Source organism: Gekko japonicus, unplaced genomic scaffold (assembly GCF_001447785.1).
Source record: "Gekko japonicus isolate JY-2015 unplaced genomic scaffold, Gekko_japonicus_V1.1 scaffold14, whole genome shotgun sequence".
Taxonomy (NCBI): Eukaryota; Metazoa; Chordata; class Lepidosauria; order Squamata; family Gekkonidae; genus Gekko; species Gekko japonicus.
Genome location: NW_015176452.1, coordinates 310190 through 337214, shown reverse-complemented (window position 1 = coordinate 337214; position 27025 = coordinate 310190). Strand labels below are relative to the sequence as shown.

The 27025-nt window shown below is 44.7% G+C and overlaps 1 protein-coding gene across 2 annotated transcripts in view; it reads right to left on the bottom strand.

The window, feature by feature from the left end:
* Positions 1–1084: 1084 nt before the first annotated feature.
* The window catches only part of IGF2BP2 (insulin like growth factor 2 mRNA binding protein 2), a 122029-nt gene continuing 96088 nt past the window's right edge, over positions 1085–27025 (bottom strand). The window contains exons 6-16 of one of the 2 annotated variants that reach the window (XM_015426853.1): positions 26680–26952; positions 23197–23331; positions 21118–21240; positions 19805–19940; positions 19424–19552; positions 14928–14996; positions 10427–10543; positions 5886–5960; positions 4427–4558; positions 3817–3930; positions 1085–3044 (exon numbers count right to left, since the gene is read on the bottom strand). In XM_015426853.1, the coding sequence (XP_015282339.1) occupies positions 2949–3044; positions 3817–3930; positions 4427–4558; positions 5886–5960; positions 10427–10543; positions 14928–14996; positions 19424–19552; positions 19805–19940; positions 21118–21240; positions 23197–23331; positions 26680–26952 (1399 nt within the window). In that variant the 3' untranslated portion in view covers positions 1085–2948. The remainder of the gene's footprint in view (positions 3045–3816; positions 3931–4426; positions 4559–5885; positions 5961–10426; positions 10544–14927; positions 14997–19423; positions 19553–19804; positions 19941–21117; positions 21241–23196; positions 23332–26679; positions 26953–27025) is intronic. The other variant, XM_015426854.1, reaches the window with a different exon arrangement.

The following is a 27025-nucleotide window of genomic DNA, read 5'->3' as shown; positions in this document are numbered from 1 at the left end:
CGGCTTACACTGTGAATGGTGCTTGGAAGCTGCATTTGCTCACAGACTCCCAGTCCATGAACATTACTGGTATACAATAAATTAGAAATATGTATGAAATCACACTTTCATACACACAAATGACTCTAGATTCTCCTGTGCATCCTGCAGCAGTCAAAAGCAGCTGGATGTATTCTACTGTATGATCCTCAGTTTCTGTTGCACAGTTAAGAGATGATGGACATAATGGGAGTATGATTTGAAAGCAGATAATTCCTGCAAAACAGATAACTTAAAACATCACTTCAGGCACACGTAAAGCCAGTAGACATGGCTTTTATTTCTTCTCTGTCATATGCTTAGAGTGAATGGCAGCTTGTTAAGGGGTTTGAAAATGAAAGGTGTAAACCCAATGTGTTTCTTGCTGGATTTTGTTACGTAAAGTTAATCAAATTTTATAGCCTCAATTAACATTTAAAATATTTCGCTCAAGATGATTATACATTTGCTCAGTAATCTTCAGCATACCTGTATGGTATGGTAGGTCAGTCCTGACTCTTAATTGCTGCAACATAAATTTAAGCTTTTATCTTATTAAACTAATTCTGTATTCATATCTCAGTCAAAATTCAAACAAGGATTCAGCTACTGGTTTAGTTCCAGCTGCTGAATAAAGTATCTTTAGTGGGTTTGTAGTATTGCAGGTAGAGCACTACTTAAGTACTGCCTATTTGAGAACTGCATGCTGGGGATGCTACTCACCGGCCCCACCAGCTGCACCAGTATTCCTCTGGCCATTGCCCTGAGGGCATTTTCTGTTGCTTGGGAACCAACATCAGCAGTCTGCCACTACTTGGAAGCAGCTATTTGAGAGTACAAAGTTAGCTTGCCTTGAATGCCATCATAGCACACCTCAAATGATACCTATACCATGTTGCCTAGGTGTTAGTTGGCAAATTATCTTGTAGCACACTGGCTTCATATTTTTATCTGTTAAGCCTGTAAGAGGTTAGCCTCTTTGTTATTTTAGCATATGTTAACCCTCTATACAGAGATGCCCATGAGCACTCACAGCATTTATGATAGCACAGAAGGTTGTGTGGTTGCTTGGATACCAGCTGTTGGTTCAGTTCTACATCCATGTGATGCTTTTTGGTTAGAGCTGCTTTGCTAGATTCTCAGTGTGGAATATCAAGATTAAAAAATTGGAGACTGCTTTCTAAGCCAATAGCTGTGGTCGTTATCTGACCTCCGATGATATTTTAAGTGTCACTATTAACGCAAGCAAGTCTGAGAGTACCTGTGTTTCTGTTCTGCAGTTTGACCTCACCAGCTTACTCATAACCTTCCCTCTCATTAAGACAGGAGAGAAAGGCTCTAGAGAGGCATGTTCCCATACCACCCGCTTTCATATTTTATAGCAAGTTAGTTGAATAAAACTACTGAGGTCAGGCTCTTGTTAGCTGGATATATTTCTTTTTTCACAGAACACTGGTTGAAGTAGAGAAAACTGGCATTGCACTCTGTTGGTACAACAATATGTTCACAGAAACCAGTAAAACATCCATCTGTTAGCACAGAAAACTCTAATGGTGTTCAACCTGTCAAACTCAGGAGTTCTGCTCCAGTGTCTCTTGCACTTCTATCCTTTTATTATTAACTGTTTCAAGGCCAGTGGCTCTCATCTAGCAGAAGAATAATACAGAACAGACATCATGCAGAATGATGCTTTCTTCTACCTGCCAGCTGTCTTTGTCTAAATTTATTTCCAACTCATTTTTATTAAAAAAATAAAAAATGCTCCAACTCTCAGTTTTACAAGGCATACAAAATCTCAAAAAGGGATACACAAGAGCAAGGTGCTGAGGTATGAAAACACCTGAGGTAGTTTGTTTGTTTTTTTCTTTTTGAAAAAAAGTTGCAATTTTCATGCCCTGGGCCAACAACCTCTTGTCGATCCCCGTTTTAAAAACCCACTTCCCACAGTATTGGTGGCAGCATCCTACATGCAATAATGTACCAAGGGTGCAGTTTTCCATGTGAGCTGGGTGGAGAGATCCCTCCCCTCCCCCTGGAAACCTAGGTCTCACTGAAGCTTGGCATCCCGATAAGCAAAGTGGAAGTTGTGGCTGGGTAGATTTGTTTTTCTCTTTTCTATAATGTGTTTACTCGGAGCACTGCATTGTCTGGTGGTATAAAAGGAGAGACTGTATGCAAAAACCAGTTTTGAGATCTGTGAAGCAAAGAGAAGGTCACATGAGCTGGAGAAAGAAATGCATAGAGATTCCTCTGCTAACGAGACGGTATCCCTTCTGTTGGCACATACAGGCGATCCAAGATGGCACGCAGATGCCATTAGTCTTCCTAAAATCCTTCTACATATAGTTCTTTTTCTTTTTAAACTCCTGTTTTTAAGTGTTGCTGCTGGCAATCCTATCTCTCCATCCTGCTTTCTGTTAGAAATCCATAATTGACTAGATTCTTTCCGTTTTAAGTCTAGAAAAGCCTGCATGTTCTAAAAACAAAACGTAACTGTTTTAAAAAGAAATTAAAGACTGGAGTTAGTTCAGTTAGCTATATTAATTCTAAAATATATTAATGCTGTCCTGTACAGCAGCCCATGCACTGTGTAAAAAAAAAATGCTTTCCTAGTATGTACACACATGTACAGAAAAGGTTCTGAATGGGTTTGTCTGCAAAATTTCCGCCTATGTTAGTCCAACTAAAGGGATAGCGTTGTACTGTTAGACAGACTCCATGTAGGCTGTGGCATGAAGGAGGCAGTCCCCTACTTGCTGAAATCACCCCCCCTCCCACCGGCCTGTGTTACTGGAAGTCCTCTGCAAAGCCTCAGCCCCCTTGGGCAGACTTTGATGCCTCCAGATAGTCTTTGGTTTGCTCCCTGTTCGGTTATGCTGTCAGGTGTTGGAAGGGCTACATTCATCAGTTGTTGGCTAGCACCTGGAGCCTCATTTGCTGCGCTGTGAGGCAGGGGCTCCCTGAGGGTGTTTCTGTTCCTGCTGTTTCACCTGCTGGACAATTTCCCTGATCTTGCGCTGTGCAGTCTGCAACAGAGGAAAAAAAGAAAATTCCAGCTTTAAAAAGGGGAGAGTGCAGCCTGTAAAAATAGCATCCGGAATGTGTATGATAAACCCTAAAGAGAGGCTCAAATCAAGATCTTTTAGTGTCAGTTCAGCACTATGGGAAACTCAATACTGTGTGTGTGAAACGCCCACTGTGCAAGGTCCAGAAGGCCAGGTGTGAAGCGTATATTGCAGCAATAACTCTATCATCTATTCACTGTTTGCCTCTCTGAAAGAATGCTTCTGTTGTAACCAGCAATAGTGCATAAATGCAGATGAATTTGATCATTCGGGAAAAACCCCAACTGTTGGTGAATCTTTCAACGTGGAGATCCCTACCCCCACTTGGGTGCTGAAAGGCAACTTTTCCCAGCATTTCTTCACTTCCTTGTTTGATGTATTTTTGTATTTCCCTCATCATTTCTTGTGTTGCCTTCTCAAACCACATTTGAAACAATGTGTGAAAGTAGAAGAAAACCACAGAAAGGCAATGGATTGAAAATGAGAAACTGAGGAGGTTTGGGGAAAACTGCAAGAAAAGCAACAACAGAATCTTTGTGTGAAAAAGCCCCAGTTGTCCCAAGACAATGCCCCACCCCATTTTAACATCACTGAATTTCTGAATTCATTTGTTGTACTTTTAAATATATACAATCTGTGTTAATTTGAAAATTCACAGTTTTACAAATCCCAAGCCACTTAAAACTGGTCTTTCCCTTGTTACATTTTTTGATAAGTTTAAGTAGTACTGCACCTGACTGGCAAAGAAGTGACCGATTATTTTGACGACAACTTCCTCATTTTCGTCAGGTGTTTGGTCACGTGGTACAATTACTTCTGCACTAGTTAAGTTCTGTAGTTCATTCACCTGCAACAGTAAAATTATTTCAGCAAGCCCTCTTGGCTGCATTTTAGCAACTCAAGGTACTTGCAGGTTAATGACATGATTAGGGAGTAGAAGAAGAGGAGATTGGATTTATACCCCGCCCTTCACTTGGAGTCTCAGAGCAGCTTACAAACTCATTCCCCTTCCCCACAACAAACACTTTGTGAGGTAGGTGGGGGGCTGAGAGAGTTCTTGCATGAACTGCTCTTTCAAGCACAGCTCTGACAGAACTATGGCTTGCCCAAGGTCATCCACCAGCTGCAAATGGAGGAGCGGGGAATCAAACCCGGTTCTCCCAGATTATAGAGTCCACGCACTTAACCACTACACTAAACAGAAGTGCTGGGATGTTTGTGCTTTGCCTGCCCTCACATCCAGTCAAGCAAACCAAACCCAAAGCAGCATCAGCTCCCAGTTGCGGAACACAGTGTACTTTCAGCTGCTTCCCTTGACCCTGAGCAGATCTGCTCCCACTTACCGTCTTGCCACCTTTTCCTATCACACGGCCTGCTGCAGAGGAAGGCACCTTGATATGGGCTTCAAGCTTCACTTCTTCTTTTGGATTGAAGAAGTTTTCTTCTTTCAGTTTCCCAAATATTCGTCCTTGGGCCTAGGAGAAAAAATAGACCAGCTGGTAAATTTCCATGCAAAGTCTCATCTTACGGCCACAACAGTGTCCATTTAAAAAAAAAAAAAAAAAGGGGGGTGGTAACAAACCATTTTGCCCCCAATAGGAATAGAGTGGCTTTTCTGTCTGAAGGGGAACCCAGCATTCAGATTCATATTAATGCTGGGAGCTACACCAGTAATGGTCTCACCTTGAATGTAACTGGCCTTAGCAAGGGCACAGCCAGCATCACCTGAAACGTATCACCTTGCTTTTACTGTTTTGGCTTTTACCTTTGTGACCTGCTATCTGCATTATATTACGTCATGACTTAGTTATCTGTTAGCATTGTTTCCCAATTCTGTAATCCTAACCGTACTGCACTGTTTATTGGATATTTTAGGCTGTGACTGAATTGTTTTCTATATTTTGTAATCCACCTTGAGTCTCAGTGTGAACAGTGGGCCTATAAATGAGGTACATAAAATAAAAAAATAATATGTTGGGCAAAAAAAATAACTTTCCACATGCAGCTCTTCTGCGCCTTGCTCAAATGAAGCAGCAAAGCTTTGCAAAAAAACAGTCTCTTGGGGATAAGTGAGATACAACTGCAATATGGCACTGGAGGAGGCCCTGGAGCCTTGAAAGACTCAGTAAAGGAGGAAAATAATGTGCACAAGCACTGAGGTTGAGTTAGGGTTGCTAGGATCACCTGGTTTCCGGTGCTCCCCATGGCATCGGCCAGCTGGACAGCGAGGGAGAGTCGCCACCACAAATATAATGTGCCTATGTCACCCAGAAGCGATGTAGGCACACTGGTGATGTCGTGGGGGGGATGCTCTGGTTTTGGGCCAAAAAGTCTATGGTAGAATTAGCGTCAAACTACAGAGTTGCCCAAAGACCAGAGCATCATCACCAATGTCCCTACGTCACTTTTGGGTGACGTAGGCACAGCATGCTTCTTTCCTCCCGTCTCCCAAAGCATCCTGGTAAGTCCTCCGCCAGCTTGCCGTTCAGACTTAGCAACCCTAGGTTAACTAAGGACTCACCAACCTGCATGCTGTGCAAGTGCAAAAGTTGCTGGGACCCTCTTGATGCACTTTGTGTTGGGAACTAAGACTTCAGGACTTGTACAGTCCCACATCTCCCCACCCCCTTTGTCTTGAGCTAGATTCAACAACTGCTCACTTGCTTAGCCTCACTGGGTCAAGCCAGCAGTATTGTCATCTCCTCTTGAACATCTGCTGTCTCATTAATGGGCCCAGGGGCTGATGTATGTAAACAAGTACTATTGATCACACTGTGTGACACGAATCTGGTATATACTGGCCTTGAATTGTGCTTCTGGAGGCCCAGTAATGATAACCATCCTCTCACTGGCATCTGGACTCTCAGCTGGCGCAATCTGTAAACCACAAAGAACACAATAAGGAACAGCAATCCCCCATCACTGCCCAAAGACTAGGTTTCATGAGGTTCTCTCTTTTTAAGCATGGCTGCCTGCGCATCACTGAAGTCAAACAAAAGCTTTCAAATACAGTTTGCCTGTGGATCTGGCATTATAAGGATCCTGTCAAGAAGCTCCCTAGTTAAAGGCAAATGCTTGTTAATCTGATGTCCACTAAGTGTTTTTATCTTTACTATGACTGTCACTAAAGACTGATAACATTAAGTCTAGTGCTGCAAAGCACTTAAAAGTGAAAGGTGATTTGGTGCCACATGGTTGCAGGATTTTATTTTGGTGCAAAAGTTGCAAGTTTCCTGGAGGACACATTGGCCCTAGATCCATTCCAGTCTGGCTTCTGCCCTGGCCATGGGATGGAGACCGTGCTGGTCACTCTCACAGATGATCTCCACAGACAGCTGGATCAAGTCAGTGCTGCTATTGCTGTTAGATCTAATGGCGGCGTTCGACATGGTCGACCATGATCTGTTGGCCCACTGCCTCGCCAGTGTAGGAGTTTGTGGAGTAGCCTTGAAGTGGCTTACTTCATTCCTCCGGGGTTGGGGACAGAGGGTGGCGCTGGAAGAGAGGGTGTCACCCCACCACCCCTTGGTCTTCTATGCTGTGAAACATCTATATGCGCCCTCTTGCACAGCTGGGGCAGAGTTTCGGGCTGGGTTGTCACCAGTATGCAGATGACATCCACCTATGTCTCGATAGCTACCGCCCCACCTAACTTGGCTGCGGAATTGGAGGCCGTGGCGGGATGGTTAAAGCAAAGCCAGCTGAGACTGAATCCATCAAAGACTGAGGTCCTGTGGCTGGGGAGGGGTTGCGACCTGAGGCTGGGGTGTTAACTTCCAGCCCTTGATAGTGCACCACTGATACTGGTGTTGACCATCAAGAGCTTGAGTGTGCTCCTGGACTCCTCTTTATCCATGGAGGCCCAGGTTGCACATGTTGCCAGGCTGGTGTTTTTTTCAGGTTCGCCAGGTTGGGCAACTAGTCCCCTTCCTCTTTAGTTCTGTCCTTGCCACAGTGATCCACACAATGGTCACCTCAAGGCTGAATTACTGTAACTTGCTCTACATAGGGCTACACTTGAAGCTGACCTGGAAACTACCGAATGCAGTGGCATGGGTACTCACGCAGGTATCCCAATGACAGCACATATGCAACCTGTGTTCCACCAGCTGCACTGGCTCCAAGTTGAGTACCAGATCCGCTTCAAGGTTCTGGTTTTGACCTTTAAATCCCTCAACAACCTGGGACCAACATACCTTTCCCGGTATGTCCCCCAAAGAGCCTTGGGCTTGGGAGATCAAAATCTACTAGCGATCCTTGGCCCAAAAGATGTCTAGCTGTCCTCAACTAGAAACAGGGCCTTTTTGGCCCTGGCTCTAGCCTGGTGGAACTCTGTGTCTAGTGACATCCATGCCCTATGGGACCTAACTCAGTTCTGCAGGGTGTGTAAAACAGAAATGTTCCACCAGGCCTACGGTTGAGGATGGCAATGGCTTTGCACCATCACTCTGTCATGGTCTCCCCATGCCCAGTCCATGTTTCGCCCTATGGAGGGAGTGAACACTGATCTATGCCATTGTTTATTTGGAGGATATTTTATTAGTCTTCTTTGTTACTAATTGCTTATTATCTTCTATTTATTGTATTTTAACATTGTATGTTTTTATTATGATGTACACGGCCCTGAGCCCGCTGGGGGAGGGTGGTTTATAAATTTAATTAATAATAATAATTAAAAAAATGAAAGTAGGGAATCACACCAAACTCAAAAACTGATTTGGAGGGGTTTTCGTCCGTGAGCCAAAACTGAACCCAAACGCTTGGTTGCCTTGAACCTGAACCAAACCATGAAAGGGGGGGGAGGGATCAGGTTTAGGTTTCAGTTCAGGTTCAAGGCAGCCAAGAGATTTAAGGTTTGGGACTTATTTGTCTCCTCGTTGCTGGCTTGGAAGGGGCAAGGCTCCTGCCTTCCCCACTTCACACCAAGAATGTAACACCCAATCCCTCTCTGGACCAGTGCTTCACCAAGAAAGGAGGAGGCAGGCAGGATATACAAATGCCACTCTAAAGAAAGTGATCCCACAGCATGATCTGCATGCTTCATCTTGATAAGGTACTTCTCACTTGTTTGCACATGACCAGAAAGATCACTGAAATGGGGTTTCATTTTGAAGGACTGTCCCAGCCCTGGACTGCCAAGACTCCAGGCCCCCCCCCCCCAACACGACGCCCCTCCACTCACCGACACAAGGGTCGGGGAGGAGCCCGCCAGAGGAGTCAGCCTGGCAGACAGGGCCCCAGGACCCAGCCGGAGTCCACCGCCAGCCCCGCAATGACAGGAGGCCACCTGTGATGGGTGAGGCCCTGGGTTCGCGAAGCCTGAGGGAGCTTCAGAGGGGAGGTGCAGCTGGCTGTGGAAGGGTATGGCCAGTCCGAAGACAACAAAGGCGACCGCTGCAGCGAGGCCCCAACAGCCGGCTTCAGAGCTGTGGCAGCCAATTGTGCCCACTTGGAGGCCCGGGTGGCCAACATCCCAGGAACAGCCACGCCTGCAACGTCGGGAGAGCGTCCAGGCTTATTAAGGAGGGGCGCCTGGCCAGGGAGGAGGGGGCAAGGAGCGGGAAGGCGGTTCTGAGAGTGGGGCTGGAGAATAACAGGGAGGAAGATGAAGGGGTCGAGGAGTAGTAGTCACAGTGGCAGAGGCCGGAGGAGGAGTGCTGAGAGCGAGAGAGAGGACGAGAGGAAGCCGTCGCCAGCAAAGGCAGAGGGACAAGAAGGGTGCTGCCAACCTGGTCCCCTGCCATTCTGAGACCCCTTCATCCCACACCTTTGGCAGAAGCCCCAGCTCACAGAGCCACCGCAGGAAGGAGGACAATGGCCACCGGTGGAGACCCCCCTCCGGGAGTGGAGGCAGGGCTTGACAAGGACAAAACATGCAAAGGTGTAGGGGGAAACAAAATGAACCGGAACGAACTGAGAATGCCTTGAAGGTCGAGTTACAAGTAAAATTTGTTTCAAAAATATATTTATTATATAGTGTACACAGTAATGTAATTAAAAACATAGGGCCTGGATATCAAGCGGCATTAAAAGTAACTGAGAATCAGTTTTACATAAGCTATTAGAATCCCTCATACAAAGCTGATGATAAATACCAAATGACCAACACAAACACATATGATCTTGTGTTGGTCATTTGGTATTTATCATCAACTTTGTATGAGGGATTCCTAATAGCTTATGTAAAACTAATTCTCAATTATTTTTAATGCAGCCTGATATTCAGACCCTATATTTTAAATTACATTATTGTGTACACTATATATTTTATACAAAATTTGCTGTAGCTCAACCTTTGAGGCATTCTCAGTACAAAATAGGAGCAACACAAATGGATCGATGGACTGGATCCTAAAGTACCTTTGTGCAAACAGAAGGCACTTCTGCTTGCACAAAGAAGAGACCCAAGATTTTTGTGTTTTTCCCACTTGTTTCAGCCAGTATGGCTTCTGAGATTCCCTCAAACCCCAGGAACAGGGGAGGGAGATCCATTATTTAGATTCAGCCCCCCAAATATAAACAATGCATTTTTTTTTTACAAAAATACAAATCCAGACATTGCTTTATTAGAGACCAAGGTGTAATCAGACAGATTTTGCAGTAGTTTTGGTGTATCACAAGCTTCTATCTAAATATACCAGCAGCTCTAATTCTTGATGACTCATACACAGGACTCCTCCGATTGGCCACATATAACCCAAACCTTACTCATTGGTGACATTCAGAGTTGGTCAGGCCCACTCATCGGCAAGCCCCAAGAGTAAATTGAGTCAGTCTCCATCCATGAGTCATTTCCCAAGCATATCAGCTACCCGGTGTCAGCAGCCAGCTGCCTTCTCTGAACTTCTCTGCATTCACATGAGCATTGGGAAGAGACAATTGATTTTTTTAGGGCAGTGTCCACAGTGCATTCCTGACTAGTGGCTACTATCTGAGAAAGGTGTTCAGCCTGCCTCTGTTTTGCCCCTTAACCAGCAGACCATCCTTGTTTGCAGAATGCATGAGTGGCTGACGGCAATTTCAACAGGTTTTTTTTTTTTTTAAATGCTTCCTCAAGTTCCTTGGAAGAAGAGTGGCATACAAACATGATTAATAAAAATGGATGCAGAGGTGGTGGAGTGCAAAAAGGCAGCACTTGGTGTTCCTGGTAGGTGCAGAACAAATGACAAACTGATCCTGGCACTCTGCCATGGAAACCGCCCTCACTGAGGAGGAGTTGGCCATGCAGGGTTTCTGCAGCAGAGAGAAGACAACATTGGAGGAATAGCAAAGGATGAGGCCGGAAGGGCTCAGCACGGAAAGGCTTCCCAAATGCCCAAGGGCCAGTCCAGAAAGGGACTTACCTTGATAGAGGCTCCTGCAAATCTTGCCAGCTGCTTAATGTGTTGGCCCTTCTTTCCAATAATGGCCCCCACTGCCTGCATGGGGATAAACAAATTCACCACCTCTTGCTCTGGCAACTGTGGAGAGAAAAAAACCCAATCCAAAATGACTCTTGGAAGAGAAAAGATTTAACCCCCACCCCAGTGAGCTGAGCTGACCCTCCAAGGGCAACAGGGTAAAGAAGCAAGCAAGCATTGGCTCTCCATAGCAGGACACATGTCTAATACTCAGGAATAAGAACCTGGATGGAGTCAGAGGAACAGGAAGCACAAGATCCTCACACTCCCTGTATATTCTTGTTCCCTTTGAAACTGGACTTTTCTCACCTTCCCTCTGGCTCTAACAAGTTTGTGCATCTCACCACAGACAGAGCTGTGAAAGGTCCATTCTGACATGACATTTATTGTATTTTATACTGTTTTGTGTTGTTTTATTGTTTTAACTTCGGCATTTATGCCCTTTGTGAGCCACCCTGAGCCTTTGGGGAGGGCGGGATATAAATTTAAAAATAAATAAATAAAATGATAGAAAAGCATGGGGAAAGGACAAGTAAGACACCAGTTGCTCCTTTTCCTTCCTCAAGCTGAGTGGAGATGAATAAGATACTGGAACAGATTAAATGGGGCATCTCATGTCTAAATGAACTAGTGAAGTACAAGCAATCTAGACAAGATGCAGCTAGTAACAGTGGATGTGTGAGGACCTGTTCTGGATAGGGCTGCACTGTCCACTTTGACTTTGCAGGTGCAACGTGCAGGTGCCACTGTGGCCAGTGCTACCTGCTATCAGTTCTGCTTGACTCATCAGCTTCACCCACTGCTGGAAAAAGAGGCCTACCATTGCTATCCATGCCTCTGCTACCTCCAAATCAGACTGCTGTAACACATTCTGTGTGGGACTGTCCTTGAAGACTTTCCTGAAACTTCAGTTTGGCCGAAAATATGACCATTCATTTGTTGTCAAGGGATGGGGGGAGTATATCCTCTCCAACAATGTCTACATAATTACTTCACTGATTTTACTTCTGGTTAAACATGAGTAAGACTGGGTTCTCATCTTCATGACACTGGCTGTCAGAACTAGGAGCTTCAAACTTTCTACCACATTGAACACTGATACAGCATGGACCCAGCTTCTGTCTAAACTACTTTCATAAATGTATGGTTCACTTCTCAATGGACATTCTCAAAGCAACTTACAAATAAAAACATCATCATCATCATCTAATAAGCTATTATACATCATAACCCAAAATCAAAGCCACCAGATGCCAGTTTCTTCATAATGGGCATGTTAAATGTCATGTTTGCACACTCCATCCCTCTTCCCTCAACAACATGCTCCAAGACTGCAGTTAGTTGAAGACTTTGGTCTTCAGTGAGTCATGATGTCCAAATGTGGGCTTCTTAATAATTGGAGGCTCATTTCCTTCTCTACCTTCAGTTTATTAAGGCATTCAGATTTCATGACTAATTGGTGTCGGTTGAAGCCTTCTATTTTGGAGTTCTGCACAAGGGAAGGGTGGAGAACACAAGGGGTGTAACAGCCTAGTGCTTAACCAGGCTTCTGCTCCTCATAAATAAACTGATTTCTGCACAATGTCTGAATTATATATGAAACACTGGAACAAGTCTTCTGCTTACATGATGCAGGCTCAAGCCTTAACATGCAATTTCCATGGTTGTGTTGGGGGCGAGGGTTGGGTGCCTGGGTAAATTCATGAGGGCATTTATCCCTTTTCCTAAATGAAAGGGGCTTCTTGAAACTACAACTGATATGTATATGTTTAGAAATTAAGTCTTAGGCTTTTCTTCTCAAGCATTTCAGCTCTTGTTCCTTTGCTAACAGCAGCTTTACAATGAACCCTCCTATTCAGCAAAGCAGCCCAGAACAAGCTCTCCTTCTCACAAAGACTTCACCGTGAACCAAATTTGATAAGCACAAAAATCTACTCTACTACGGCAACAGTTCTAGCTACTGTGACCAGAGTTCCTTTAGTTGTCATACTTCCTAAACTGAATTCTTGACTGAAGAGGCATTGTCACAGTCCAGGACTGGGGATTAAAAACTGCTTATGATGTGAACAGTGTTTGGAAAGTAACTAAATTGTAGGGTAGATTCAAGTGGAAAGGCATGTTGGTTTGAAGCAACAGAACACATTTTGAGTGGCACCTTTAAAGACCAACAAAGTTTTATTCTGGGTATAAGCTTTCATGTGCAAGCACACTTCATCAGATATGCACACGAAAGCTGATACCCAGAATTAAACTTTGTTGGTCTCAAAGGTGCCACTAGACTCAAACTTTGATGAATTGTAGGGTGTGAATATAATGTTTGCAAAAGATAAATAAAAGTGTGTTTGTATGGGCATTTAACAGTGCCTCTGCATGGTTTGAAAGTAGGGACAAGGCCTCTTCCACATCTAGACTTCTGCAATTTTATGGATGAAGACTTTAAGACAAAATGCTGGGGGCCGTGCCCCAGATGCAAACATCCAGCCTTGCCTTAGAACAATGAAAAGCCCACCAAAGCAACATCAAGTTGAAGTACACGGCATAAAAGCTTTCTGTTATTATGAAAGCATAAATGGGGGGAAGCACTATTTCAGTCTGTTTCCCATAAGTCATAAGTGGCTAAAGAAACTCCCTGAGAACAGCCTCTCCTTCTAGCACAGGAACAGGTAGCACATTATTATCATAGAACAAGACAGGCAAGCAAAGCTGAGTTTACTACTAGGATTACCACCGCCTTATGGATAACAGCTGCATAATGGCAAAGAATGATCAGTGGCTGGGCCATAGCTAGCATGGGGTGTGCAGGGCGATGCCCCCTCCCAATTTTTCAGCGCCCTGATTGAATTTTTTATGCTGTATACCTTCTTTCCAGCATGGTGGGGGCGGGGTGGCCACGCCAAGCACGGAGGCGGGCGGGGTGGCACAGTGGCTGCAGCCAGGCTGCCAGCCGAGCTTGAATGGGGAGCTCGCAAGTGCCACTGCCTTGTCCCTTTGCTTCTTCCCATTTTGCCCACAGTTGCTCTCAAAGCTGTTTTTTCCTCAAAGTTCCAAAGTTTTATAGAGAATTTTCAGTGTTCCATGGCTTTTTGTTTTAATTCCTCCCCCACGGCACAAGGCACATCCATGGCACTGGCCCACATGGGCAAACCTTCCTACAGGCACGGGATGGAGAATAGGGGCTCACAACGTGTAGTTAACAGCTGCAGGTAAAGTTGCACAAATGCCTTTCTTTTGTGGGTACGCTCCAGTCACTTCCTGTTTTGCCCGCTGACATCTGCAGAGAGCAGCTGGGAGCTGCGCACTGACCCAATCACCTCCTCTTTTTCAAGTGGAATATGGGCGCCTCTTCTAAAAGAAGACGCTTTCCTTCCCCCGTCCCCCTTGCACGATCAAATGATGAGCAAGTCTGAAACCGAAGCGACTTAAATGCACAGAAAAGAACCATGAGGTACTTCGTGTGGCCTCCCCCAGCCACTTGAACCTTGAGAACGTGCTCAAGAAGGCTTTGAGTTCGCATTGCTTTAGCAGCCCTTCACTCGAAATGTTGCATGGCAAACTGTTTTTGGATTAACTGACCTTGAAGATCACTGGAAGAACGTGGTGAGTGCTCTGCTGTTTTTATTGTATCTTATTATTTATTATTTTTGTGCTGTCAGAAGGGACGCCATGCCCCCCCCAGTGGGCCCGCCCACTGAAAATCGTCTAGCTACGGGGCTGATCAGTGGAAGCTTTTCAAATGGAGCAGTATCTTCACGGTAGCATTTACAAAAAGTTCCCATGAAGCATGTGATCTAGACTCCACAGAGCCGTGCCTCGGTGGCAATCGCAGTCCTGTATAGAACTGCATCAGGACAATGTAATGCTGCAGCTGTGCTGTGTGTACTTTGGCAGGCCAGCTCCACAGTTTGATCTGCCACAACAATTAATTTGTAACTATCAGTCCTGCATCTGCTGGTGTCCAGTCCTGGCTGCCATTTCTTCTTCGTGGTATTCTGCATATAAACACAGTATCCTTCAGAAACATGGGGGGGCTGAGAGGGAGGAGCTGGTCGCCATCAAAGAAAGCAGCAACAGTGACAGAGTGGGGCATGCAGAGACTAGGCAGGATGGAAAGAAAGGCTCAAGGAAGGAGGACACAGCCTTTAAAGATGCCTACAAAGGGACAGTGCAAACACTGACTACAAACTGGAAGGGATGACCGTGTCAGGCAGACACAGGAACCAGGTATGGGGGAAATTAGCATCTGGCTCCCCATGACAGCAAGAGGAGGGCAAGGAAGATGCTCCTTGGTGGCCCCCGCTGTGTGTCCTCAGTGACAGGATCTGAATGTAGGGAGGAAAGTATTTTAGAACAGGGTGCCTGAAAGCATCCAAAGCGACAGACAGGTGCATTGCAAAGCAGGGTGCATGGAAGGCCAGCATCGGGAAGAATGGGGCGAGGCACTTACGGAGTGCTGATGTGGGTATGCACCAGTCGGCAAGGCTCCATAGAGGCTCGAGAGGTATGCCGCTTGATTCTACGGCAGGAAAGAAAGTGACGGTCAGTGGAGAGGGGCCAGGAGCAGACGGCTGCACACCCCAGGTTGGAGATGCATGTTCCTGTCTGAGGGGAAGCCAATGTTTCTAAGACATAATGATGGCTTCTCTGTTCCCTCTGTTTATTCATAAGATAGGGGAGGGGAGAGGCCTGGTTTACACAGGCATATATGTCCCTTGGCCTCTCATTGGCAGTCCAGTCAACACTGGACTGTGCTCAGCTGACTCTCTGCACCATCTCTGCTGACGATGTTGTACTTCTGTTGACATGAAGTGACATGGAAGGCCTATCTGTGGTGACTGTGAGGGCTCACTGGCGCAAGAAAGCCGTCACCCTCATAATACAGTCAATACTCACCAACTGTGTACCTACAAATTTACCCACATAAACCCTCCAGTCTCACACTCATGCATTCTCTCTCACACACAGTGCTCACTAACACAGAGTGGAATTTCAGAAAGCCGATATATTCTGGTTCAGGAACTGTTCCCTAGCGGTTTCTGGTCTGACATTTCAGACAGAACCATTTTAGTAACGGTTCCCTACCGGAATATATTTTCACTTTCAGACAGAAACACTTCTGTCCCATTAGGGAAGCGTTTCTGAACCGTTTAACCTGCAAACTACTTCCAAGCGGTCTTCACTTTTCTATACTGTTTCTGAAGTGCTACGGGGTGCTGTGTAAAATGCCCCGTAGCGCCTCCTCCGGCACCGCTTTGTTTTCCCACCCTTTTCCACCCATGCGGGTAATCTCCATCCTTTTTTTTTAAACGTTCGTTTTAGAGTGCCCAGCTGGCAACCTGACAACCCATCACCTTCCCCTGACTGACAGTGGGCATGGAAGGGTTAGCAACATCTGTCACTCACACCAATCACTGATGCCCTGATTTCCCGCCAAAACCTGCTGTCCAATGAGGTACTTGTTTCCAGATGGCAGATGTAGCCATCTCATGTATCCCAGTGGAGTTCAGGCATTCCAATGGGGTCACTGTTTTGGTGTTGTGTTATAGCGCTTTACCGGTATAGTGCTCTAAAACTAAGGTTCCCAAAAAAAAAAAAGGATGGAGATCACCCGAGTGGGCAGAAAAGGGCGGGAAAACAAAGCGGTGTAGTCTGAAATGCCAAACCGCTTCAGAGACGGCTCCTTACTGGTTGTGTGAAATGGCAGCCCTGTACTGGTTTACTCCAAGACGGTACAATAACGGCTTAAAAACGGCTTTAAAAGGGTAATATGAAATCCCCCAGAGTGTACCAAGGCTTTCATCATAGAGCTCACAATGGAGGCCAACTGCTTCTTAATACTAATTAAGTGCCTTTACTTCTATTTCACACAAAACATGATGTATTCTGTGCCAGGGATTTACAGACTAACTCTTTGTTCCTTGTTTCTTATGGTATGGTAGATTTAGCCCACTGATCTGCCAACCCAGCATGGTGCCAATCTTCTTTCCCACTGGTTTCCTCAGAGGCAAGCCAGAGGGGGAAAAGGACAGACCAGATAGTGTGAAGGGGAGCAGAAGTCTTGGCTTGATCATCCCTTCTGCACCAGGGAAAGGAAAAACTGAAACAACCCATGTCCTTGGGTCTCTCCTCCCTCCAAGAAATTCTGATGGGAAGGGAGAGTGGATTGCCAGCTGGGAGTACAGTGGTGGGGGGGGATGGGCTAAAGGGACCAAAAGGGGGCAGGGCTTGCACTTCCACAAGCAATGTACTTCTTTGAGGGGGTCCAGAAAGAAGGGGGAAATATGCATGGGTCAGTGCAGTCCTCTGTAAAAGTCTGTTATCATTGGGGTGACTTCTACCAAACAGCAACAGATGGAAGCCAGTGCCCTCTGGTGGACAGGACACAGGAGCTACAACTGGGCAGCCGGGAATGGTGGTCTGGATGCTACAATAAGGCACAGGGGCTACACAGTCATCAGAATGAGAAAAAGGAGCTCCTCCCATTCTGGGATATTTCTTCATGGAGCACATAAGTATCTTGTAGAATTCATTGCCGCAGGAAGTTGTGACAGCCACAGGAATGGCTGGTTTTTTAAAAAAAGACTCAGATACATTCATCAAAGGTACATCTATCGGAGTCTGTAAGATGTGGCAGCTGAGAATGGAATACTCACATTCATTTGGCATTTTAACTCCAAACAACAGATTCTATGGATATAACAAAGGAAATGAGCTTTCCAGGGGAGTCAGGCCAGCCACTGCTGGAACCAGAATTCAAGCTGTTTTAGTATCATTAGATGTTATATTCCTAAATTCACAAAGTCTGGCTTTATGAGGTGGCAGGATGTTCTCCCCAGAATGTCTAGCAAATCCCAGACAGACCAGTGAAAAGGCAGGATGAGAGATGGAAAGGTTGGGGGGGGGGTGGAACCCAGGAAAATTTCAATTGTAGAAAATTAACAGTGCAGTCCTAAGAACATTCTCCTAGAAGTGAGCCCCACTGAATAGCCCTAAGTAGGATTCTGAGTAGACCTGCTTAGGATTGCTCTCTAAGGTATTTATGCTTTTACATTACATAAATACGCCAAAGAGTGCAATTTCACATGCTAAAACTAGATCACAAATGATGCTGCTGTAAAAGCAGTAAAATAAGTTTAGGTTTTATAAGAAAGTACTGCATAGATTTCAATTTTACTCAAAACTTCTAGATCTGTCCCCCAGAACAAACATACAGGGAAAAAAACCCTTTTTTCCAACATAGCTTTAGAACTCTAAAAATTTCATCTCTAGGCAGGATACAGGTAATTTTTAATGGAGAAAATCTAAAAAGCCTTAACACTTAGGATTCTATGTATCATTAGTTTTGCCTAGGACCAAGATCTCATGTAATAAATGCACAAAGCTACTTATACTAAATCAGACCCCTGGCAGAGCTAACGTACTATTTTCTGCTTTGAGTGGCAGCAGCGCTCTAATCCTGCACTCAGTTCTGATACACCTGCCTTGAGTCAGAGTGAAAGGCAGGCTACAGATAATGAAATCTCTGAGATCCTTTTTAAACAGGAGATGCTGAGGACTGAAGCTGGAACCTTATGCATGCAAAGCACGTGCTTAGCCACGGGGCAACAGGCTGATCCCTATGGGTGTTTGAAGGACCAGTGCAAGATTCAGACAAACATGACTTGTTTTTCCACATAAAGACTGGAAAGATCAGATATAGGCCACTCAGCAAGGAATCAAGCACAGATAACTACTCTCTGAAGACTGCCACAAATGAAATACAGACTGACAGCACATATACAGAGCGCAGGCTTTCCCCATATCTGGGTCCTTAAGGAGTGGAAGTAGCGGCTGCTGTTTGTAAGGGAGTGATATCAAAGAACGATGTAACAATCCTTGCTTCCATGACTAAATGCTTTAGGTTTATGATGCCCATCATACTGGGAACAACAATCTAAAGGAATCACAGTCAGCAATGCAGAAGAGACGGATAGAAACAAACTGTGAAAATAAGCGCAAAAAACAAAGAATTTTTAAACAGTGTTTTAAGTATAGTTTTTTTACAAAGTGACTGCAACAAATATATCTACTAAACACAAACAGTAGAAAGATATTCATGTAATAATCGGAACAGCCTGAACCAACAGAAAATAGTCCTAAGGCATATAAGCAGAGCTACTTGATAACAATCCAATTAGTGCAAAAGCCTCAAGAAATATAATAATAATCAGAACAACTTGAATCAAATAGAAAATGGTCCTGAGACACATAAGCAGTGCTCTTTGGTAACAGTCCAAGCAGTACGTGAATATTTTTCTAGAGGCTTTTGCACTAATTGGATTGTTATCAAACAGCTCTGCTTATATGCCTTAAGACTATTTTTTGTTCATTCAAGCTGTTCTGATTATTACATGAATATCGTTCTACTGTTTGTGTTTAGTAGATGTATTTATTATAGCAGCTTTGTTAAAAAACTATACTTAAAACTTTGTTTAAAAAATCTTTACTGTTTTTTGCGCATATTTTCACAGTTGGTTTCTATACATCATACTGGGATGGCATTCAAAACACATAATGGACAAACTACAACATTCACTTTGTTTTCAACAGAGTAACAGTTGTTAAGGTAGCCTAATGTTGTATCCTTGTTTGGAAGCTGCTATTTAGTAGGAATTAGTCAGAGACTGACCCAAATGAGGAGACCTCACCATACTTCCCATACATGCATCCCCTCCACTGCACCAGCCCCCAACTGTGCAGGAAGGTACACTTCACAGTGCTGCCATAGCAACAAAGCTAAATACATTGGTATATGGAGGGTCCAGAGCTGTAAAGGCCTCCTTGCAGTGAAGAAGAGGGGTCGCTGCCCTCTGCTAGCAAGCATCCTCTTCCTGTCTTGTCTGCCAAGAGCAGCATGACAGTATACAAAGTTGCACAGAAAATCTGGGCAGACCAGCTACTTACAGCGAAAGGGTTGTAGGGGGCAGTGACAGCAGGTCTGCGGGCTCCAGCTCCAGAGGGAAGCATGGACAAGCCTGTAGAGAAGATGCCCAAGGCATTGAGATTAAGTCCAGGGATGAGATTGGCTTGTTGCTAGAAACAAAAGGAAAATGGGAAACAATGAAGCAACTGAGACAGAGAAAAGGCATGAGTCACACAGCTTTCATTCTGCAAAGGAAGCCATGAAAGCACCTTTTTGAGGAGGGGACAGGGCATTCCCATGCCTCCACCTTTACCTGCCACAACAGGGAGGAACTGTTTGGCTAACACCTAGGAGCACTGAGCTCTTACATGGCACACACACACACACACACAGAGAGAGAATTGGCAGGAGAAGGAGCTTACATTGACTGCCACAATGTCATTCTCGTAGGCTTCCCGAAGCTTGTTCATGATCTCTACCTCAGCATTGGAGCAGGCGTCAATACTACCCTTCACGGTGATGGTCCTCTCAGGGTTATAAATTGTTAAATCCTGCAAACTAGGCAATCACAGAAGAACAAGTGAAAACCCTTCCAGGACAGTTGTATTTCTTTGGATTTAAAACCTGCAGGATGGGTAATAATAATTTTTACAAACCAAAACCAGCAAGTCAAATATATTGGTCAGAGTGAGAGAAAACAGGATGGTAAACTATTTATGCTAAAAGGACCTTGTGTATGCTAAGCCAATGGCTTAGTATGGGCCTGTCGAGGGAGCAGTATTATCTATCAGTAACAGGAGCTGTTGCAACCATGCAAAACATCTGTTTGTCTAGTACGTTTTTACACTGGCCTTCCTCCAAAGAGTTCAGGGCAGCATACATTATTCTGTCCCCTCCTCCATTTTTTCCTTGCAATAAGCCTATGGAATAACTTAGGTTGAGAGACAGTGACTGGCCCATGGTTGTCCGCTGAGTTTCATGTTAAGTGAGGATTTGACCCTTGGTCTCCCAAGTCCTAGGTCAACACTCTTAACCACTGCACCACACTGCTTGTACTAGTGGGGCAATTTCACAATTCATCTGAGGAACTGACAGCCAGTGGACACAGTGATGACCATGAACAGAAATGGCTTTAGAAGGCGTTTGGACAGATTCATGGAAGACAGGTCCATCAGTGGCCTCTGAATACTGGTGCTAGGAGGCAACATCAGGGGAAGGCCTCTGTGCCCTGTTTGTGTGAAACAGTTTGCCGGACTAGAGGAGGAGCACTGATCTGATCCAGCAGAGCTCATCTTATGGTCTTATGTACAGGCTCCTGTGTACCAGCCTTGAGGATCTGTATGTGTACTGTACTTGGCAGGGTATGGTATGGCTGGCTTGCACAAGCCATTCAGAAGCAGCTGTTCTATATACTCCTCTTTCTGTGCATCCACTCTATGCTAGTGGCACATTGTAAACTAATTTCTACAGGTTGTTCTGTGAGGGTGGATGGTTGGTGAGTATCTCTACCTCTGAGTGGGGGACTGGGCAACAGCCTTTTGGTCCCTGCTGACTTCTAGATTGTATGAAATCTAGCTGCCTCTCCGAAGGCTTAGCTGGAACCCATGGGTGTCCTGCTCACAAAAGGCACCACAAGGATAAGTGTACCCCATGCATGTTGTACCAGCTAAAAACCTGTGGCAATCCAGTCTGATAGCAGAGAGATGCCACCCCCCACTAGGTCACTAGTACTTACGGAGAAATGGTGATCTTGGTCCCCGTGTCCTGCTCAATTTTCTTCAAGTTTCGTCCTTCTTTACCAATCAATCTCCCAACTAGGCTATTGTGTGCTAAGATTTTCAAAGGAATCTCTTCAGCTCTACAAATATGAAAAAAGTATTTAATCCTTTGCTGAAGTTTCTTCTTTCCCAGTCTTCCTTTCTGCAGTATGTTCATTAGGCAGAATATAAAGAGGTCTTTAAAACACAGGGAGATGTGGCTCTGAAGTCTTCTTTACTGGCCCTTGAAGAAGACACTGCTCCATTTCCCACAGATCCCCCAACTCTGTAAAGGCCAAAAGTCCCCTAAGTTTGTAGACTTAATGAAACTAGTTCAAACTGATGGGCTCCATCACATATTTCAATTCTGAACAGGTCACATCATTTGGTCCCACTCTGTTTCTCAGTGTTCTAGAACTAAGTAGCAATAGGTACAGAAGGCAACCATTGTTTGTTTATATTCCTGGGCAGTATGAGTAAAATGCATGACACCTCCCTTCCTGCTCTGGCACTATTTCATCTGAGAGGTTAGCAATGCAAATCTGAACAGACTTGGAGACTTCTAAGTCCATTGAAGCAAACGCTTCGAAGGGTGTATAGCACTGCTCTGCAAGCAAGATTCCTCCCCTCAAGCTCCTGTTGATCAGCAAGCAGAGGTAGCTGACTGTTTCCTACAGCTGACTGTTTCAGCCACCTATTAAAACAACTCAAATCAGATCGTAGCAATGCATAATATGAAAAGATGTATGACTTCTCCAGTGCTTACAATGAAACCAGTGTGCTAAAATTAGCAGTGGTCAAAGAGGTGACATATACACCAAGGGTGGTTTTATTTATTTAATTGCCTTAGGATGAAAGACTGACTGCAACCTTAACATGGATCCAGAAGTTCCACGATCCAGCAAGACCCCTCCCATCCTATGAACGGGTGGGAGGGGGGGGTAGCTAGAAAAAACCATAAGCACATGAAAACAAAGGAGCCTTTTCAGCCCTCTGAGTTAGGCATGTGAAGGCCTGCATTGCTAACATGTGTGTGCACATATGGCGGTGGAAAGTGCCGTCAAGTCACAGCTGACTTATGGCAACCCTGCAGGGTTTTCGAGGTAACAGACGTTCAGAGGTGGTTTGCCATTGCCTGCCTCTGTGTAGTGACCCAGGACTTCCTCGGTGGTCTCCCATCCAAATACTAACCAAGGCCGACTCTGTTTTGCTTGTAAGATATGACAAGACCAGGCTAGCCTGGGCCGTCCAGGTCAGGACACGTACAATAGTGACCCAGGCTAGCCCCGTCTCAACAGCTCAAAAACTAAGCAGGGTTGGCCCTGGTTAGTATCTGGATGGCAGACCACCAAGGAAGCTCAGTGTCGCTATGCAGAGGCAGGCACTGGCAAGCCACCTCTGTTCGTAACTCATGTCTTGGTAACCCTGCAGGGTTGCCATAAACTGGCTGTGACTTGAGAGCACTTTCCACCACCATATATGTATGCACGTGCTAACAGTGCAGGCCTTCACAGGCCCAGCTCAGAAGGCTGAAGAGTCTCCTTTGTTTTAACTACCCCACTCCCATCCTCTCATGTGCATATATACATGAGCCACCCCACTGCTCTAGTAGCATAGTACTGTGAACTCTGATAGGCTACAGTTTTCCAGAATCTTATGCCAATCGTGCTTCTTTAAAGATGCTGAGGACTCAACGTGGGATCTTACGAGGTTCAAAACACATACTCTGTCTTCTATGGCATCTTAATAATGCTCGGCCAATCGAACATAACCAGTTCAACTCTTTATGCATAATGCTCTTAATCTCTATTCCATAAATACATCGGTTTCAAGCCAAATTTCTTCTTTGGTTTTTACTGGAAATTTATTCTTCAAGCTGATGGCTCTCACCCTACCCATGCCATTCCTGATTAAAAGATTTCAAAAGAGTTGTGGCAAAAAAGGCAAAGAGAACTATGTATGCTGTATGTGGCAGAAGCCTTCTTAGGCAAGATTGATTATGGTGCTATTTTTTTAATCAGTTTCCTGCTTCCCCCATTATCAATGGAAATACGTACGATTTAGTTTCTTCAGCTTCCTTCTGCATAATATCAAGTATCATGCGACAAGCTTCTGAACACCCTTCAGGGGTAGCGTGAATTGTGATAGGTTTTTCTGCAGCACCAGCGTTTTCCTTTCGATGAATATCCACCCTGCAACAACAGAGCCCGCACAAAGGAATCCACTAGGGGTCAGAGAAAGGTGCCCTAACATGGTGACCTAATAAAACATCAAAGCAACTGAACAACATTTATATTTTACATCCCCCCCCCCGGCCCGGCTACTGACAACTAAACATCATTAACCCATCTTCAGGATAACTCTGAACAACTTAAAGAAAATACTAAGGTAATAAGATTTAAGACTCAAAGAAGCCTGAAAAATTAAGTGCGTATTGACTGAGACTGGCAGTGTTCTTGGCAATCAAAACAGAATTTATTTTAAAATGTAGTGATGAGGTATACTCCTACGGTTCTTCAGATCATGTAGGGTTTATAAGACTATTTAAAGAGTGAAAGGTACAAAGCAATAAGCAGTCCAACACATGCTATCACTAAAAACTGCTACTTAAGAAAAGTCTAGAATTAGAAGAAGGATCAAATTCTAGCCGTGCAAGTTTCTAGGACAAACTGTGTGGGTACCATCACATGCCCAATACATAATTTACTGGCCTTTTGACAATAAGACAATTTACATATAAAGTAATATTTAAAACTCAACTCAAGATTTAAATCTAGGTTATACAATTTTGCAGAGAAGTAGAACATGCCACCTTTGAGAGTCAGTGTACATGAAACAATCACTATGTGGAGGCTGCTTTGAATGGCTGCTTGTGAGCATGACAGGCCATTCACCATGCATCACAGGCAATCCACCAAACACTTCCAATCCACCCCTCAACTACCTGATCTGTGGAGCAAAGCACTGTACACAAATGGCCCGTGAGAAGCAACACTGGGCAATTTCAAGCTCCATATGCCATCTGTTTCATGTGCACTGGCCTTCTCTTAGGGTTCAAAGTAGGAAATCTCTGGATGATTTGGGGGCAGCAGATCAATAGGAAAACAGCTCTCAGAAGGCAGCTAGAAGAATTAAATAGACGTACTGATTATTGCTGGTATTTTAGTGCATATTCCTTTACAACATGACTACAGAAAAGGTGCAGCATGGAAGCCCAAAACTGATTTAAATTGCCACAAAAAATATCAACAAGGAACAGTGTGGATGAAGCTTTAAGAATGTAGAGTATATGCGGACAGAAGCGATATTACTACACATACCCAGTGGGGATGGGATAGGGTTGCCAATCTCCTAGTGTTGCCAGGTCAGTCCGATCAGCGGGTGAGGGATGGAGCTTACCTTTCCGGGAGCAAGGAGGGAGAAGTGGGAAATAAACATGGTGTGCTTATGTCACCAGGAAGAGATATAGGTACATTGATGATGTGGGGGGAGACGTTCTCGTTTTGGGGCAAAACTCTATTGTTTGAAGCTAATTCTACCATAGGGTTTTGGCCAAAAACCAGAGCATCACCCCCAATCTCACCAACGTGCCTACATCACTTCCTGGTTACATAGGTGCATCAAGTTTATTTCCTGCTTCTTGCCTGTTGGGGGGCTAATTCCCACCATGGAGAGGAGCACCCTGTGGCCATTACCCCCGGTTTCTGATAGCTCTGAAGCGGGGGAGGGGTTCCAAACCGGGGGATCCCCTGCCCCCAACTGGGGATTGGTAATCCTACAACCTCCAGATAAGGTCCGGAGATCTCCTGCTATCACAACTGCTCTCCAGACAATAGAGATCAGTTCCCCTGGCAAAAACAGCTGCTCTGAAAGGTGGACTCTATGGCATTACGCTTTGCTAAGGTCCCTCCCGTCCCCAAACCCCGCCCTTCCCAGGCTCCCCCCCCCCACCAAAAAATATCCAAGTATTTCCCAACCCATATCTGGCAACCCTAGCACGGGAGGCCAGCTTTCAGGTCCATCAGTGGTCCACACTAGATATAATATTTGCATATGACTTAAATGTGCAAAGTTCAGTGAGGCTGGGCCTAAACAACAAGGCAATTTCTGAGATTTTATACAGATCAACAATCATGACTTTATGCATGTAGGTCTCATGCAAAACATTATTCCCAATGCATGGAATACCAGTAATCATGGAAGCAGAATGTACTTGGTGGGCATAACCTGGCCCCTCCATCCCACCAAGACTCTGCACACTATGAATTTCATTTGAACCAGCTGGTGTGGAAAACAGTAAAGAACAAAGGCACAGTGAAAATATGTACACAGACCTTAAACTAAAATATCACTTGCATAATAGTTTGAGGGGGGAAACCTCAAAGACTCAGGGACTATGATCCAAGCTTTACTACATACATATCCAGTTCAAAATACTACACTTCCCCTCCAAAGTATTCCCTTTGGTTCCTGAATGAAGGCAAAACTCAAATCAAGCACCATTATTCAAGTTTTACAGAACTGCATTTGTTGGGTACTGCTTCCTTGACAAACTATGGCACTGTTAAGTAGATCAAGCATCTTATTACCAGCTGATAATTACCACCTTCTCATTATATACCCATGGAAGAATCCAGAACCACCACATGTGCATGACTGGCTTTTAAAAGTCTGGTCATACTACATTAGGACTTTAGCAAGGGAGACAACAGAAGGACCTTTGTATGGGAGGAGTGGTGGCCAATAATGACTTTTTAAAAGGGAAGTGAAGATACTGGAGAAAACCAAATAAATATAAAACATGTCCATTTTGGCATTGTAATGAGGGAAGAGAATGGGTTTTTAGACAGGATTTATACTTTTTTTCGGGAAAAAAATGTTTAGAAATGCCTGTCAAGCATTACAGAACACAGCTAAAGCAGCTCCTACATCTTCCTCTCAAAAATAGATGAAGGCCCCTTCATTTTATTCTGAATGATGCAGATTTGCCTTCATGTAATTATATAAATATTAGTGAATGGAAAAAATAGCACAAATGCCAATAGATTACTTCTGATTTTGATTATAATGGGTACATCACAGAAGAGGACAATTGTCCAGTTATTGAGCTGTTCTGTAAAGAGAGGCAGGATCTCCTAGCCAAGTAAAGAATGGCTGGAGACATCTGATGACAAAATGATAAAAATATTTCTTTTTTTTGGCCCCTAATTATGCAGGGGATATTTATTTGCTGCAGACAGAATAGAACTCTGGGGAAGGGGTGCTGGCTGACAGCACAGTGCAGAACAGGGCAGCCAGTCCAGAATCTCTGTGAAAACAGAATAGGTGTCAAAATGACAAGATAACTGTCATGGCTGCAGTCACTATCCAACCACCACCCTACAGATATATACAACATACATCATCAGAGCCATACTGCAGTAAGACACACAAAGCTTTTGTCACACAATACAAGCCAGAGTCCACTGCTCTTCATTAGGGATGTAAAGGCTACAAACAGAGCCACTGTGGAAGGAAACGAAACCATTTGTGGTACTTACTTGGACTGGGTTTGCTTAGTAAGGTTCTTTATGGTCAAGCCCTCCTTTCCTATGATCGCACCAACAAATTGCGTGGGGACCAGGATCCGTAGTGGGAAATCGAGCTGTTTGGGCTGCGAGGAGCCCCCAGGGGAGGGGCCCTGCTCCCTGGAAGAGTGGCCCCCACGCCGGGACCGCTGAGGGGGCTGAGGGGAGCTCACCTCGTCGTCTGGGATGTAGGAAATCTTGAAGGAATAGTTTTCAAACTGATGACCACTAAGCTTCTCAATTGCTCTGAAACACAGGAAGAAGGGACAGAATTGCCAGGAATTCTTTTTTGCAGGCTCAAAAACATCCTGTTAACATT